Here is a 16,133-nt window from a genome sequence, read left to right as displayed (position 1 = left end):
TCACAAGAATTTGCAGGGCCAGTACATGTATATGCTTTAGGAGGCAGGGTTGACTGAAACACTTTGTAGTGAGTGAATGATAAGGTATGGGGAAGTGCCATACAGCTTTTTAGTGATGATTTCTTGATTCTCTATCATTTAGTTTTAAAAAATTAATTTTTAACTTTGAAGAGCACACATTGTTTGCATCATTTCCAGCACAAACTATATAATTAGAATTTTAATTTTGTTCTGGTAATGTTCTCAAAGATAAACGCCGGATCTATTCTGCACAAATATTATGGATCTTTATAGTCGTTTTGCTCTTTATCACAGCACTCAATGCATTTTAACCACCGCCGTATGTTGCTTTTCAGTGTTCTCCTCCCAGGCCAGCCCCGAGGAGGAGTCGAGCAGCGATGAAAGCAGCAGCCAGGGCAGCCCGGCCGTGCGCAAGCGGCGCCCGCGGCGGCGGGGGGTGTCGGGCTCCGAGCCCGAGGGGGCGGCCCCGGCAGAGGCCGAGGCGGAGCCGCCTCGGGACGAGCAGCAGCAGCGGCAGTTCGGCAGCGGCCTCAACAGGTGCATCGTCCTGGCGCTGGTGATCGCCATCAGCATGGGCTTCGGACACTTCTACGGTGAGTTCAGGGGCACGGAGCACACAGAGTCCACATCTTATGCAGCAAATGCTGTTTTATTGTGACTCCCCTGTTTGTTCTTGTTCTCTGCTAACCCAAACCTAAAGATGAGAGAAAGCCACTGCAGCTGCAATGATAATACAGACAGGTCCTTTAGCAGTGCAACTGTATGTAATACACACTACTTTGTACAGTAATGGGGTAAATAGTGATTTTTCCTGAGTAGCTCTAGTTTTATATGAAAATAAGCCTTTCCAAAAACACACGTGATTCATTGGAGGTGGGGATATCATTCTCTTTGGATTTGACCGATTGTTAGGGATTTCAATCTTGGCACTTCTTTTGAGATTTATATTAATTTTCACTTGATCCCAATTTTTTTTATTTTTAGGTAAACCTGAAGGTAAGAGCCTTGAGTGATGTACTGTGTATGCTGTGCATGCACTCAGATTTACTTCTTAAACCATGCGTGTGTATGTGTGCACACACATCCATATATGTATGCATACTTACATTGGGAAAATAAACCAATGAATCAAGTCTCAGGAATTGCTAACGTATGTGGGATTATAGGAGCAACTAAGCCAATCATACAAACTCATTTTATGTAGCAGTAACTGGTGTGAAAGCTGTTTGATGAGCACTGGTGTGCTAGAGGCATAGAGGAGCACAGTGACCACAGCAGTCTCTGATAGTGCTTGTGGGGGAACATGAGATCTCAGTTGATAATCACTTCACTGTACTTAGTTTGGTGTTAATAACAAATACTATCTTTTTAAAGAACTTGGAGATCTGTGGATGAAAGATACACTTTGAACGTGGACTCAAGTTAATATATCTTTTAAGGAATTCACTTGTTCATTCATTGAATCTGTACTTCTAAATAAAAATTGTCATCATTGATGACAGTGATGGCAGCATTTTTCAGCAGAAGGAAGGCAAATCTGTGTGGCTTCAGTTTTTGCTTCTTCAGGTGAAAGTTCTTCATGGTTATGGGATAACTTATCTTTTTACCACTAGAAAGGAAGTGAAGTTCTGCTTCCATCTTCCTGTTTTTAGGTTTGTTTTTTTTTTCCCAACACAAACTTGCAGGGAGAATCCATCTCCCTAGAGGACTACTTTGCAATTTTGTGGTTCAGCTTGGAATGAATGTTTCCCACAGCACTCTTCTACTGTTAGGCTAATTGTCATGTAAGAGGATTGGGAGTGTAACTTTTTTTAAAATTACTTTCCTTTTTTTGGGTCAATATCAGGATAGTCTTTTCCTTTTAGCTAGAGCTCTAGGACCCCCTTAAGACTTTCAGAGATGTAGAAAGCAACTAGATTAGATTAATTAGATTAATTAATAGATTTTAATCAACAACTGTATCCCAATCAATATTAAACTGAGTTAACTGGTTTTATGATGCTCTAAGAAGGAGAACCTCTAAGAAGGCAAACTTTTCAGGTAACAGGTGAAGCTTAAATTAGGTAGAAGGTCCTTGCCAGAAAAATGTCTCCTTATGGACATTCAGATATTTAATTTTTTTCTTTAACCAGAAACTGCAAGGGGGACTATAGCTATAATGCTAGGGATTTGGATTGGCTGCTTAAAGAATCTGAAGGAAACTGGGACTTAGAGTACCAGCTGGAAACACAAACCCATTACTGAGGAATGGCACCTCAATATTAACAAATTTTTAGTGTTGCTAAATGTCATTTTTCCTTACTGTACTTAAATTAGGATTTTTGATAAGGAGAAAAAGAGAGCTTTAAGTGTTTTTTCTGTAATTCAGGTTCTACCTAACATCAACCCTTTATGCTAAATGATGATTTTTCAGATGCAGGCTTTAGATTGTTAGGATTGATGGACTTCCTCAAAAGTGTCTATAAAAGATAAATATTAAAATCAAATTTACTGTCAATATACTTAAATTCATTTATGAAAGGATCTGTGCTATCAAGAAGTGTTTACTAGGACTCTGCAGACTTAAAATCATTGCTGTAAAAATGTTGCCTTTGCTTAGCTGCATTGAACTATTATAGTTCAGCTTGGTTTAATAGAACAGTCTTTTTTTAAGGTCACACTTGACAATAGATAAAAAAGAAGAGAGCACAAAACATTCTTCAGTGTAAGTGTACTTGGAGTATTTCTTCTGTTTAACAATACGTCTCCCCCTGCCTTTAAATACAGAAATAGAGCTCTGAATATGCTGCATTGGTTTTGAAAGAAATACCTAAAAATTGCTGTTGTCTTTTCTCTAGAGTCAATTCAAGAGAATCTTAAAAGCAAATATATAAAAACTACATCAGTGTTAGGATTTAGAGAACATGTCTTAGGTGAGGAAGTACCAGTCAAGAAGCTGTACTTGACAAAAAAAATTGGTGGCTAGTACAGCAAAGATACTTTTTCTGAAAGCCAGGGTGTCTCAGCCTTTGTCTGACAATTGAAAGACAGGACACTTGCTTACTCTGCAGCCTTTGCTTATGGATAAGGACAAGACACAGCCTGCAATACTTGCTGCTTTGTGAGCAGTGTGTAATAATTGTATTTCTGCATGAAAATTTAAACACTGTGCTATAATACCCTCTTATTCATGTAATTCAATTAACAGTCAAGGTTGGAGTTCTGAAGTGGATAATGCATGGACCAGTAGTCTCTCTTTTATCCTGGTTGACTTGCATGTTACTAAAAAACTTACAGAGAAGTCACAAATATTCTTTCTTGCATAACTTGTTGGTTTGGATCTAATTTATTTCTATGTAATGTTCCAAAATTCCTTTATTTGTTATTAATGAAAAAACAGTGTAGAAGCAAATTTTTGGGTCTGAGAAATGGTTTATCATTAAAGGAAACAATTTTGCTACAGCTAAACAGTTACTGGTAAGGACAGGGCTGAAATGGCAAGGTAAAAATGTTTTTCAATTTGCAGAGAGAATGAAGACAATGTTTAGGTTCCTCTGTTCCTCTAACTGCTTACTCTAAGTCAGTCTATCAAAAGAAACTTTTTAATCTTTGTAGGTACAGTGCAGATCCAGAAACGGCAGCAGCTGGTGACAAAGACACGTGAATTAAAAGATCTGAAAGATGACCTTTACCAGTGCCAACAAGAGCAAGGAGATCAAGTGCACCACAAAGGGGGGGTAGGTGTGAGCTTAGCTGGAAGTCATTGCACAATTCTGTCATTATGTGTGTGTTTTACACAAAGTGAAATGAATTTCTCACACAAATCCATTTAATTGTTGTCTTTAGCAAGTTCTTTCAGAGAACTTTCCCCTGAATTCTTGACAAATGTTTATGTTGACTGAATTTGCTCTCGGAATGTGGTTAAACATACTGGGTTCTATGTCTGTAGTCTAGGAGTTATCTGGACACAGAGACTGTTTCCCTATGACACAGTGCCAGGTTGTCATCAATGAGGACAACTGAAGCAGAAAATGCTTGTAAAAACATGTTGAACATACAGGTTTTGTGATTTTGCTTTCTAAATTATCAACAGTTACTAATTTTTTGAATACTTAAACCATACTTCTGTTTTTTTGCTATTGCATCATCCAGAGAGAAGATTAGGGAGTGGGCATTTTTTTAGATTTTCTTTTATGTGTCTGTTAGCAGCATTTGTACATAATTCAGTATGTTCTAGAGCTTGTCAATGATGCCAACAGACTGGGGAGCTCTTTTTTTGTGTTAGTATATAGTTACACAAACAGATATTTTCAGATTTGATTAAAAATCAGTTTGTGAATTTCTGCCCCAGCAGCTAAATGCCTTTGCTTCTTCTAATTTTTTTGGTAATCTGTAAATCCAGTTTGCTGAACATAAATCAACAGCAAAGATGCACACTTTGATTTCCTTTGAAGATGTTATGAGTTAGAGTTCATGTACCCAACTGACTATTCTTTAGCCAGTTAAACCAGTACAAGTGAGGGGTGATGACCTCTGGCTGGCTGGGAGAGTTTCTCACATGGTCTTTGTTGCCAAGAAAGTGTGTGATAAACAAACCCAACTGAGATAAACAAACCAGCTCTATTTTTGCATCTTGGCTGTGCATGTTTCATTGCATCCAAAATGACAAGTAAGCTCTGTTTGGGCTACCTTGGTTTTTCATCTTTCTAGCTAAAATTGTAACCATTCTCATTGTAGTATTTCTGCTTGTTTTCTTTTTGTTTCTTTTAGTCACTCAAGGGAGATCTTGACACGTGTTTGACCTTTACTGAGGTGGAGAAGAAATCCTTTGATTCTCAAAAAAAAAGTCTTGCTGCAGAAAATCAGCACCTAAGAGAATCTCTAGAGAAAGAAGAAAAAGCTTTGGCCTCACTTCAGGAAGAATTAAGGAAGCTAAGACAACAAATTAGAAACTTAGAAGATAAAGGTAGTAGCACTGAATCTATTGTACTAGAAAATCAGAAACTAAGGGAGCATTTGGAAGAGGAAAAGCAAAGGAACAGCAATTTTCTCAGGCAAAAGGAAACACTCTTCGCAGAGGCACAGATGCTAAGGCGAGAACTGGACAAAGAACGTCATGTTACAGAAGCTCTGAAGAAAGAACTGGAACAGTTAAGCTCTCGTCAAACACCTGAGAGTGCTGCTGCTGATGATGAGACATTAAGAGAAAATCAAGAAATAGAAACTCTGCGAGGAAGACTGGCAGAACTAGAAAAGAAGCTGAACTTTGAGCAACAGCGCTCTGACTTATGGGAGAAGCTGTATGTTGAAGCAAAAGACCAATCTGAAAAACAAGAAATTTATGAAAGTGGACAGAAGAAAGGTGCTAAATGGCAAAGTAAGAGTAGAAAGAAATCAAAGGAGACGTTTTTTGGTTCAGTTAAAGAAACTTTTGATGCTATGAAAAATTCCACAAAGGAGTTTGTAAGACACCATAAAGAAAAGATTAAGCAGGCTAAAGAAGCAGTGAAAGAAAACTTGAAAAAATTCTCTGATTCTGTAAAGTCTACATTCAGGCACTTCAAAGATACCACAAAAAACATCTTTGATGAAAAAGAGAAGTCATCAAGTGACAAAAGATATGAGGCAAACAAGAAAGCTCGAACTTTTTACCGAGACCATAACTCCTACGAGAATCTGAAGCACATGCATTACAGGGGACCTCACATGCCCAAAGAATCCAGAAATGGAAGGAAACATCATTTTACAACATTTGAAAAAGATTCAGATTCCCAGAAATGTCTCAATGATCATTTGTGTAATAGAAAACATCAGTTTGCCCTAAAGGGCTGCTCTGGTATTTTTGAATGTGCTCATCAAGAATTCCTTAGTCTCTTTAACAGAGTTTCAGATCCCATCAGGGTGGATGAATTTAATCGGCTAATGAGAAAGTATTTGCAGCAAGTTGTACATAACTTCCATCACTGGAGAGAACTAGAAAATTTCATCAATAAGTTTTTTCATAATGGATTGTTTATACACGACCAGATGCTGTTCACTGATTTTGTTAATGATGTCAAGGATTACCTGGAAGATATGAAGGAATACCAAAGTAATAATGAGAAGGTTTTTGAGGATTTGGACAAATACGTCTACAGATACTACTTCCATTATGATAATTCACCCCAGTATGGACCCAGGTTTGTTTCCATGTTTCCTGTACTTGATAACACAAAGAAGTGTTCTTTATAGAGACAACCAATGTCCTTGTTGTAATGGATGGTCTTTGAGCAGGTATGTGTATGTATGTGTGTGTGTGTGTATACATATACACACACACATGCTAGAAGACTTTCTGAAGGGCTTGGTGGAAATATTAGATTATGTTATATAAAGTGGATCTGTAGAACCTTTATATAAATTTTGTGTGTGTGCACAGCACCATCTGATGTTTCTGCTGGGTTCTTTAGAAAACTGGAACTACCAGTAGGATTTTTTTAGACCAAACAGCTCTGATTGCCTGTCTGATGGAATGAGGAACTGTCTTGGAGCATTAACTGAGGCTTCCTTTTTGTCCTGTGCTGAATGAGGTTTTTGAGTGTATTTAAGGTGTGTCTGATTCCTGTTCTGGCAGATACATGTCGCTACTCTCCTGTAGATTAGTGTAATACTGGGTTAGTCTGTATGCCCAGAGCAGAGCTCATCACACAGCAGGCTTTAGTTCAGATCCTGACCCTGACTAAGCTTTGTTCAGACTTGCTCACAATGGCCCTTTGTGTCAATTATTTCCTACATTCCTTTCCTGGATCTAAAGGTGTTCTCAGAGCTTTACAAATTTACACTTGTATTATTTATCATTTCATGTACTTTACTGCAGCTCAAGTCTGAACTATTAACTACTTTGGGGTTACTAAGTATTATGTAACATAGCACTTTCTCCTATAGAAGGGTGAACCATGAGGGTGATAGTCCTATTATCAGCTACCCAGTTAATGTGGTTTTGGCAAACACATAAGTTTATGATTTTATTTATAGTCCATCTTCCTAATTTATTATCAAATGAGCTTTATTTTAAATTAAATACCTAATTTGTGAGAATTTCAGTTTGCAGAAAATCAATTCCAAATTCTTTTACTGATAACTGTTATACAGAAGCTTGTGATACCAGCTGCATTTTTATTTTTAGAAAGCATTTCTTTTGTATATACCATCTTATTGATGATTTAAACAAACAAATGCCTCTCCCATTTTTCTTACAAGCTAAAGGACTACTTACTACTAATTTTGTTTTCAATGAACCTCAGCATGTTAAAAGCTGTACTTGAAAATGTAATTGTGTTACAAAATGCTTTTAGTAGTAATAAGCTTTTGTTTACTCCTTGCAGTCGACCTAAAAGACCTTTTACACAAACTGAAAATTCCAGACATGAAAAACAAGCTCAGAAGTACCAACACCGTAATAAAAGAGAAGGTAAATGGCATAAACATGGTCGCACTAATGGAAGACACATGGCAAATCTTGAAATAGAATTGGGGCAACTACCCTTCGATCCAAAATACTGAGTAATTTATTGTAAAAATTAAGATTAAAATTCACATGCTCTCTGGAAACTAATTGTTTTTCAACAAAGCAGCAAAATGCAAATTTTTTTTTCTGAATAATTTGATTTTTACACATTTTTGTTAACAGGCAGAAGTCAGGCTTTCTGATTTGCATATTCTGTACCGTTGCTTTAACTGTTCTTTGGAAGTAAAGATAGTTTGGGTGCCAGCAGTATTGTTGCAGAATCTAGGCATGCCATGACCTGTGTATGAAAAAATGCTTAATTGCATTCCATTAGTGTAGTTAAAGCTTGAGCCATGCATAATGTACCAACTACTAACTCCAATGTTTGATATACTAACTTCATCTCATCCTTCAAAAAATAGATCAACATTGTGGTAATGTATTTGTTAGTGTTCTGTAACCTTGTATTTGCTTCCTGTCTTTGGGGGGGTTCAAGAGCCTGTTGAATTGTGAAGAATTTGCTGTGCTGCATTCTAATCAGCGTGCTGATTTAAACACTTGAAATGTCTTGCATATCTGCATATTGTAGAAGAAAAATAAAAGAGACATTGTGGGTAAAAGTCTTTTATTATAAAAGAAACTCAGCATAGCTGTACAGTTCTATAAAAACAGTCCAGTCTTGTCTGTATTTTATTGCTTAAGTATTCATATGGTAATTTTGGTCTTCCCAATGATTTCTAGTGTTGTAAGGTAGGTCAGGAACCCCACCCTGCCCTAGTGCTACTGAAGCTGCCTTCAGGAGGAGGTTTATGTGTTTGCAGGCACTGGCTGCCCCATGGGACTGCCCCCGTTTCAGACTCAGTGCTTTCTCCTTTCTGCAGTACGAGATGTAAGCATAGCGACTGCTATGCAAAACTGATCTCATTGGGTCTGAGCTCTAGCCTGATCTTCAGGGAAAATTCATTTCAGATTTCCTCCTGTAGATGGAGATGTGGCTTCCAACTCGTCCTTGAGGTACATGAGTATGAAAGACAGTGGCTGTTTTCTCATAGCCCCTTAAAGCTAGAAATGATGATATTTCCTGCAAATGAACATACATTAATTTCCACAGTAAGAAAACACAGCTGGGAGCATAAGAATAGTGTTCCAAAGTCTCTTGACAACCATCAGTTCAACTGTCCCTGGGAAGCTTTATCCTTTATTTTAGGAAAGCCTGCTAGAAAAAGAAGCACTTATCCTGTTTGATCCTGTCTGGAGCAGATATTCACCAGCCTCCATTGTTTGAGTTCATGGACTTCATTAAAGATTTGAGGGGTTAAAAGGTACTGTGACTGCAGGTGTTTTTAGTTTTCATTGTTGCTTACTTAAAAGTTTCTGGGAATAGATGGCACATTTGTTTTAACATTACTTTGTGGCCTGTAGAATTTGCACAGAGGAAAGGACATACATGAACATTAAATATATAGCAGTGGAATGACATCAATAATCTTATTATGGGCTATAGGGGTCAATTTTAATATAAGCTATACTTTAAAAGTTGTTAACAACAATTTTCAAATATTTTAACTATAACTCTTCCCTAATTTATTTTGTAACTTATCCTCAGAAGCACTTTGTTTCATCTTGGTGTTCCCATACCTGTTCTAGCACATTGAAGAGGATCAAGTGACTGGGTAATAATGTGTCATTGTAAAACTCCTTGTTCAGCCAGCCAAGTGGGTTAGAGTAAAACACATCTGCTTCATCAACATAGCTCGCATTGCCACTTAGGTCTGGGGGACACTGAAGGAATCTCATTTTTAGAGGACAATGAACGTGACTAGGGAGAAAAACAAAAACACATTTCATGATAAACTGACCAGAATCAGAGGTTTGAAATGACTCACCACTTCAAATGACACCTCAGTCAAAACAAATATCAGTTAATTTTTTTCTTCAGAGTAGTATTTTTTTCCCTTCAATAGTTCATATGAAAGCAAAGTAAAGCAAGCAGACTCAGCTCCAACTGCTGGGACTGTGCTGTTGCAGTTAACAGAAAACACATTTATCTTAATAAAAATATCATTTGCACAACATCAGTTTCTTAAAAAGGTACTTTTCCATATCAGCTTCACTATTTATATCTGCTTTAACATTTTGTTTACTTGCCAGGATCTACTGAAAACCTTTTGCAGTGACCTAAGTCACTGTTGTAATGACACTTCTTTACTGCCTAGCAGCAGAAGTAAAATTAATACATTTTGATTTTAACAATTAGTGTTTAATTTTGCTAAAAATGTTATCATAATGAAGAAGTGTGACATACTTAGTGAAGTCATTAGACTTACTGCATATCCTCATACAAAGCTATTTCACAAAAATGAGTAAAGCTTAGATGCTGAATTTTATTCTGTGGTATAAGCATTTGGCTTATGTCCCCTATTCACTCTGTATTAACTGTATGAAAAATCAAAACTCTTCCTGTATATATTTATATATCTCAATTTATTAAGCCTTGGAGAAAGGAAATCTTGATTTCTGATTAAGAGTTTGGATTTTAATGTAGTGCACTGTTGACACTTTTAATACCTGTAAAATGGGGTAGAGTGGCATGGCATCAGGATGAAAACAAAAGCTTGTGACTGCTGAGGGTGATTGCAGAGCTGCTGGATGTGACTCATAACATCCAGAGTGCCTCGCTGGTGAACCAAGCCTGTGTACAGGGCTGGGACTAAATTGGATAACAGCAGGAAACTTGCTGCAGTTTTCCTCCATGCTTTCAGGTATCTCAAAGAATATCCTATAGAAACATTGGAGTAAGTTTGGGAGATAAACAATTCACCCATTTTTGAAAGTAGCCTAATACAGTGGCAATACAATTTCAAAACCAGTGCTTTGTCTCTTTAAATTTAATTTCTTGTAGTGAAAATCAGTTCATTCAGTAGTTTGGATGAATGATATATGGCAACTTACTGATGTGTTCTGATTCATGCAAGTCCACATAGAGCCAGAATAAATGGTAACTACATCTGCATGGCTGTGGTATTCTTTTTCTCCAAACTGCTGAAAACTACAGCATTCCTTTATTGTTATTAAATTTTGAGCTTCTGGCCTTGAAAAAGCATACTCCATTTTTTTTCCCCATCTCCAATCAATGCCCCTTTTCCCCACTTTGCTTGAAGGAGCTAATAATGGGAAAAATTGTCAGGTTTTTGCAGGAATACTTCAATCCATGCTAAGGATTCTCTATCTGTGCTACAGTCACTTGCTCTCCCTCATCTTTTTTCTTTCTCTTTTTAACTAGCTGTAAGAAAATGCTAGACTAATTCTAAGAATCCTTTATCAAATACCTACATTGACCATTAACAGTCATTATCTCCTGGGATAAAAATTATATCCAGGTAAGGTTGGAAGACATTTGAAACCAATGCTTACCACAAAAAATCATGCAGAATGGCAGTACTGGATAGATGAACCTGAATTCCTTATGGCTCAGTGTGCTGTAATAAAACATACAGTAGTATAGCAATAAAGTTAAATCCTTCAGTTCTGTTGACAAAATGTGTTTTAGAGCACAGAGGACTGGAAGAGCATGTATGTGCATGTATTAAGAAGCTTTTGGTACTGAAGCAGTTAAGAGTAAAAATCCAAATTGTCACTTCTGAAGAACATAAGTACATTCAAATTAAGACTATTTGGTCAGTTTAAACCAAGCACTGTTAAAAATTCCTGGGTACTACAATTAACTTTGACAGCTAGATGTAACTTAGCCAGTACTTCACCAATCTGTTTTCTGTAATAAGACACAATAAATAGTGTGGATGAAAACCTAAGATTCAAGTGCCCATTTGTACCTAGCAAATTAACTGTCACCCCTGCTAATACAAAAATACACAATTTCCCATGACAACTTTTTGGGGGATTACTGCAACTCTCATGTCTCGGGAATCAAAGGAGTTCTTACAAAACTAAGGAAGGTAAAAAAGTCCTAAAGCTAATAAAGCTACTTCCAGTTTTGAGCTGGAAAGAAGAAAATGCATTTCTGGTCTTGCTACTGTTTTGCTGTAGTCTATTACTGTGATAGTATAAAAGTATTTATTGCTTAGTATTTATTTGCTTGCTCTATTTTTTCATGTCTGAAAGTGTCTCTCCTGTTTAATCTACAGTTAATTCTGATGCTTTAGGAAAAAACTTACCTTTTCTTATACTTCTGAACTTACAGTGAAAAATACAGCCTTTTGGTAGTTAAGAGTTGTGTATAAACTTGGGAATGGAGTAAGTTTTAGAGGTCTAAGAATCTCTCATCTTACTGGGGATGTATTAAAGTCCAAAGGAAATGGTGTTTTCATTAACAGGAATCTAGTGAACTCAGTTTTCTAACTAGTTCTGTTTTTGTTTAAACACCTGCTGAGTGATTGAGTGCTGGTTTTGGGATTTTTTAAATTTCATTTCACGATGAATTATTTTATTCTTTAGAGGTCTAATCAATTCTAAAGATACATGTTGGTGACAATACAAGAAACAGTATTACACAAAATTCTAGAACCAGTTTTATAACTGATGGCGTTTCTTGGGGTGTTTGAACAGTTTCTATAAGTTTTCTATCACTTATCTAAATCCAATGCTGCTTTGTTCTGGAGAGGACAGGAGCTTTGCCAAGAACACAAGCAGTGAGAGGCAGCAGTTCCCCTCAGCAGAGATTACCTGTACACCAGCAGTGTCCAGATCAGTGCCAGCAGAAGGATGCGGAGCCTCCTTGGTGCCAGCGCACAGCCGTGAATAAAGAACGGCAGATGGGGACCCAGCACAACTGGCAGTCCCTGAGTCAAGTACCAGTGCCAGGGGTGAGAGCCATAAAATGTTCCCAAATTCTGCAGCACGTTGAATTTCAAGAAGTTCAGCTGAACCAGTACCCACTGGGAGATAGGGGGGAGTTAAACACAAATCCAAAGTCAAACCCAACAGCTCCATTGAATGACACAGTCATCACTGGCCCTATATAATACATTTTCACTCCTACTTCAGGTTGGTTCTTTTACTTAGACTCAGCATGGACTTCCTATATTTAGCAATTAAACACAGAAGTGTGAAAGTTTGTAGTTTGTTGATAACTGTTGAGGACTGAGCATACTGATTTTATGTAGCAGTCCATCATTTGAAATACCTGAGAAGTCAGTGTTCAAGGGTTTGTGGCTTAGGATATATTTAGAGATCATAGGCCAGACACTGTCACAGAAACAAGGGAAGTCAGAGAAATCTCAAATATACATCAATGCTAAAATACTAAACCCCAACCTTCTTCTTATAAGTCAAGTTTAAAACAGCTTACCTCACCAAAAAACACACGGTCAATTATTAAAGAGGTTCCTACTGTGACCAATCTGCAAAAATGGAAAGTTTGTTGCACTGATATTGCCTGAATTGCTTTTGTATCTTCTCCAGCTGTCAAAACTCTGATTCCTAGTATTTTTGAGATTATCCATACTCATGACTCTTTTACAGTGGCCACTTGCCATCATCTGGTATCCATGGCACAATCCCAGATTAAGCTGGAATGCTGCTCATGTCTCACCATCATGAAATCTTTCCTTGTGCTTTTTGCAGCATGTACAACAGTTTGATGGAAACGTGCCCCTTCCTTAAACTTGCAACAGGACTCTATTTGTTTTCTTTTTTATTTACATGATATTAGGTTTTTTGGCCTGTCTGCCTTTGCAGTGGTAAAACCAATCTTAAGATGTAGCTGTGCACAGTCCCAGTTTCAATTGAGAAAGGACTTACCCAACTGGAATGCAGTTGTGTAGGATAAGGTCGGCTTTCCTCTGTTCTTGCAAAAAATGGCTGAAGACCAAAGGCATCCACGGGATAACAGCAGTGGGACGAATAATAATTGCAAGTGCAACCAAAGCTAAATACTTACAACTAAAAGGAAGAAACATAAAAAATCCAGCAGCTTATCAAAAGGTCTGGTCAATTCTTTTGCAGACAGTGACATTTCAACAACTGTCCTGTCTCTGGCCAGAAGTTTTCTATACTGCAGGTAACTTTGTTTCTCTGAGTGCAGATACTTTCTCTTGCTTAGAAGGCTGCAACTCTAGAATTGCTTTGTTACAATGGAGTTGCTAGTAGAGGTATCTACTTTAAAATAGTGAGTAATAAAGAAAATTGTGATCACAAATTCACCTATATCTGACCCCAAAAAGCTTTAGTTATCTTTTCCCAAGTTACTCTATATTGCAGTGTTTTAAAGTTTAAAATAAAAGCTTCCCATGAAGTCACACTTTGCAAAGGAAAGAGTGGAATAGATAATTTTACATCTACCTATAACATAATCTTAAAAAATATTTAGAGGAAATACTAGAGTGTTCATTCCATAAGACAGAACTCTTGCTACATGAATGAAGGGGCTTTGCCTTAGATATTAAGAAAAAAGTTAGCATTTTAAACAATATCAGTAGATTGGTGTCATCCCAAACCAAAAATTATCAGTATTGTTAGGGGAAAGTTTCTCACCTGTTCGCCATCTTGGAGCCTTTTATTGGATAGTAGGAAAGAGCAAAAATGGTAAGAATAGTCTCCATGGTGTTTGTTAGAGTTCTGGTACAGGAATACCATGTAAACCAGGAACAGAGTTGGCAGAAGAACTGAAAATAATTATGAACACATTAAAACATGTTCACCTAAATGAAGGTGGTAATTCTTCAAGGTGTGACGTATCATTTTGCACTTATTTACACTCACTTATTTTACAATGCAAAACCAGTGTTTATTAACATGCATAATTTTTTAAAGGCTGTGACTCACCACAAACTTTGCTGTTTCTGAATTTTCAAGGTGTTGCACTAATGAGTAAAGCTTCACATCAGCAAAAGCAGCCAGCACTGCCTGTGCAAGCCTAGGGACCCAGATCTGTGTGAGCAGAGAGAAAACTGTACTTACAACAAACCAAGTTAAATTCCAAGTTTTAAGAGAGGACTGAATTAGTGAATGACTGTTCAAGTATGAAAATAGTGAATTGGTGAGTATTTATGATTTTATGATTTTAAAAATTAAATAGTAAGGGCCTTAGGTAAGGATAGTATTTCTGCCAAAACAGAGAATGTCTGAAGTTCAGCTGATGGAATGTAGAATTATCTGCTTTACATCTCCAATAGAAATCAAAAGGGTCTGTTGTTTGTTAGTTCTTGTGGGTTGAATGCAAATATACATTGCTAAACACTTTGGAAAACTGAACTACTGTGCAATTATGATGAAGTGGCAAACACAATCAGTATGAAAATCCAAGAGATTGACAGAGACCTCTGCACTTGCAGGCATCAGTGTTGTGACTGGAAATCTATTGAGTTCTGCTCCCATGGGAAGTCAGTGGGATCTCTGTGTTCACACATCTCTCAATTGCCAGACTCAAGGCTTTGCATTTTACTTGGACAATGCTAAAAATACGCTGATATAATACTTTAAAATTTAATTTTAGTAGCAGATGCACATTTTTTGATTATACTCACCAGCAGCTGAACATTATCCTTAGCCAGCACTTGTAATGCTTTGTACATGCTTGCAAAGATCAGTGGGTACGAGTAGCCCCTTAAGTTACTTGTCCATTCCCAAGTCAGGTAACCATAATTATGAATATTAAGGACAGATAATGACCAACTGAAAGGAAAAGCTTCACCCGAGCCATTCGGATCGAGACCTTCTGTCCCTTGGGCCAGGGTGGTGGGGTGTATGTTGCTGGTCAAGCCAACACCTTTTTGCGGGGGAGAGCCGTGCCCGAGCGTTCACCCGCCCAGGGCACCGCGGGGGCCGCGGGGAGCGACGAGAGGGCGGGGGCGCCGCGGCAGGCGAAGGATATTTGAAGACCATGCGATGGGCCACCTCCAGCGACTGCCAGTACTCGTCCGGGACGAAGCTGGTCTGGACGAGGAAGCAATTGAGGGTCCGCAGCGCCAGGGTGAGCGCCAGCAGCGACGCGGGCGCGGCCGCACCTGCGGGGGCGAGGCTGGTCCGTCACGGGCCCCTCGGGGGCCGCCCCCCAGCCCTGCCCCTCCCCGCCCGGCCCCGCTTACCGGCGCCTCGCTGCGCGGCGGCCCCCCCGGCCGAGCTGTACAGCACCGACCGCCGCTTGCGGAGCCGCACCGCCTCCGGCATCCGCTCCCGCAGCTCCCCGGCCGCCTCCTCCGCCGGGGCATGCGCGACCGCGGGAGGCGGGACAGCGCCGGTACTTCCGTCCGGTGCCTGCAGCTAGCGGGAAGCCGGGGCTCTGCCGTGTCCCGCGTTCAGGTGAGGGCGCCGGGGCCGCGGGCTGAAGCCGAGCCGGGGCCACGCCGCAGTGCGCGCCCGCCCGCCCCACGCGTGTCCGTGAGCGCGGCAGCAGCGCCTGCCGGCATGAGGGGGCGGCTGCCGCTGCAGCACGTGGCCGTGGCCGTGGCGCTCGGCGTGGCCAGCGGGCTCTACATCTACGGGCCGCTCTTCCAGCCGCCCGCGGCCCCACACGGCCCCGCCGCGCCGCCGCCGGACGCCGCGCCCGACAAGAGGCCCTGAGGAAGGCGTGCGGCGCCGTTCCCGGGCACCGCCTCGCAGCCCGGCCCTCGCACGCCCCGTCCGTCGGGGGCAATGGAGCCGCTCGGAGCCGGCGCGACTGTCACCTGCCGGGGCCGTCACCTGCCGG

General features: G+C 39.6%; 3 protein-coding genes across 8 annotated transcripts in view; 2 read left to right on the top strand and 1 right to left on the bottom strand.

Moving 5' to 3' along the window:
- The window catches only part of CCPG1 (cell cycle progression 1), a 21,152-nt gene extending 13,046 nt beyond the window's left edge, over window positions 1-8,106 (top strand). For all 5 annotated transcript variants that reach the window (XM_077185337.1, XM_077185336.1, XM_077185340.1 and 2 more), the window contains 4 exons: window positions 357-614; window positions 3,616-3,737; window positions 4,771-6,179; window positions 7,365-8,106. In XM_077185337.1, the coding sequence (XP_077041452.1) occupies window positions 357-614; window positions 3,616-3,737; window positions 4,771-6,179; window positions 7,365-7,542 (1,967 nt within the window). In that variant the 3' untranslated portion in view covers window positions 7,543-8,106. The remainder of the gene's footprint in view (window positions 1-356; window positions 615-3,615; window positions 3,738-4,770; window positions 6,180-7,364) is intronic.
- Window positions 8,095-16,133, bottom strand: PIGB (phosphatidylinositol glycan anchor biosynthesis class B). Of its 2 annotated transcripts, XM_077185341.1 has the most exons (12): window positions 15,532-16,133; window positions 15,320-15,450; window positions 14,971-15,090; window positions 14,270-14,374; window positions 13,979-14,109; window positions 13,247-13,387; window positions 12,795-12,846; window positions 12,170-12,381; window positions 10,901-10,965; window positions 10,055-10,265; window positions 9,125-9,305; window positions 8,095-8,567 (listed from the first exon to the last, which is right to left on the bottom strand). In XM_077185341.1, exons 1-12 carry the CDS (start codon window positions 15,611-15,613, stop codon window positions 8,436-8,438), a joined length of 1,563 nt encoding a protein of 520 aa, XP_077041456.1. In that variant the 5' UTR covers window positions 15,614-16,133; the 3' UTR covers window positions 8,095-8,435. The 2 variants fall into 2 exon arrangements, with proteins under 2 accessions (XP_077041456.1, XP_077041457.1); XM_077185342.1 differs by lacking the exons at window positions 12,170-12,381; window positions 12,795-12,846 and having other exon boundaries at window positions 15,532-16,131.
- RAB27A (RAB27A, member RAS oncogene family) overlaps window positions 15,670-16,133 on the top strand; it is a 32,905-nt gene continuing 32,441 nt past the window's right edge. Inside the window, exon 1 of the mRNA XM_077185345.1 lies at window positions 15,670-15,745. The gene's annotated coding sequence lies outside the window, so the exon portion shown is untranslated. The remainder of the gene's footprint in view (window positions 15,746-16,133) is intronic.

Source organism: Agelaius phoeniceus, chromosome 13, assembly GCF_051311805.1.
Source record: "Agelaius phoeniceus isolate bAgePho1 chromosome 13, bAgePho1.hap1, whole genome shotgun sequence".
Classification (NCBI taxonomy): domain Eukaryota; kingdom Metazoa; phylum Chordata; class Aves; order Passeriformes; family Icteridae; genus Agelaius; species Agelaius phoeniceus.
The sequence above is the reverse complement of the archived record's forward strand: the minus strand, read 5'-3'. Positions and strand labels throughout refer to the sequence as shown.

Coding starts and splice junctions, on each gene's coding strand:
- PIGB (XM_077185341.1), bottom strand. CDS start 15,613: ATGCCGGAGGCGGTGCGGCTCCGCAAGCGGCGGTCGGTGCTGTACAGC. Junction 14,110..14,269: donor CAGAAACAGCAAAGTTTGTG/GTGAGTCACAGC, acceptor AATTATTTTCAG/TTCTTCTGCCAACTCTGTTC. Junction 12,382..12,794: donor ACCGTGTGTTTTTTGGTGAG/GTAAGCTGTTTT, acceptor CCTATCTCCCAG/TGGGTACTGGTTCAGCTGAA.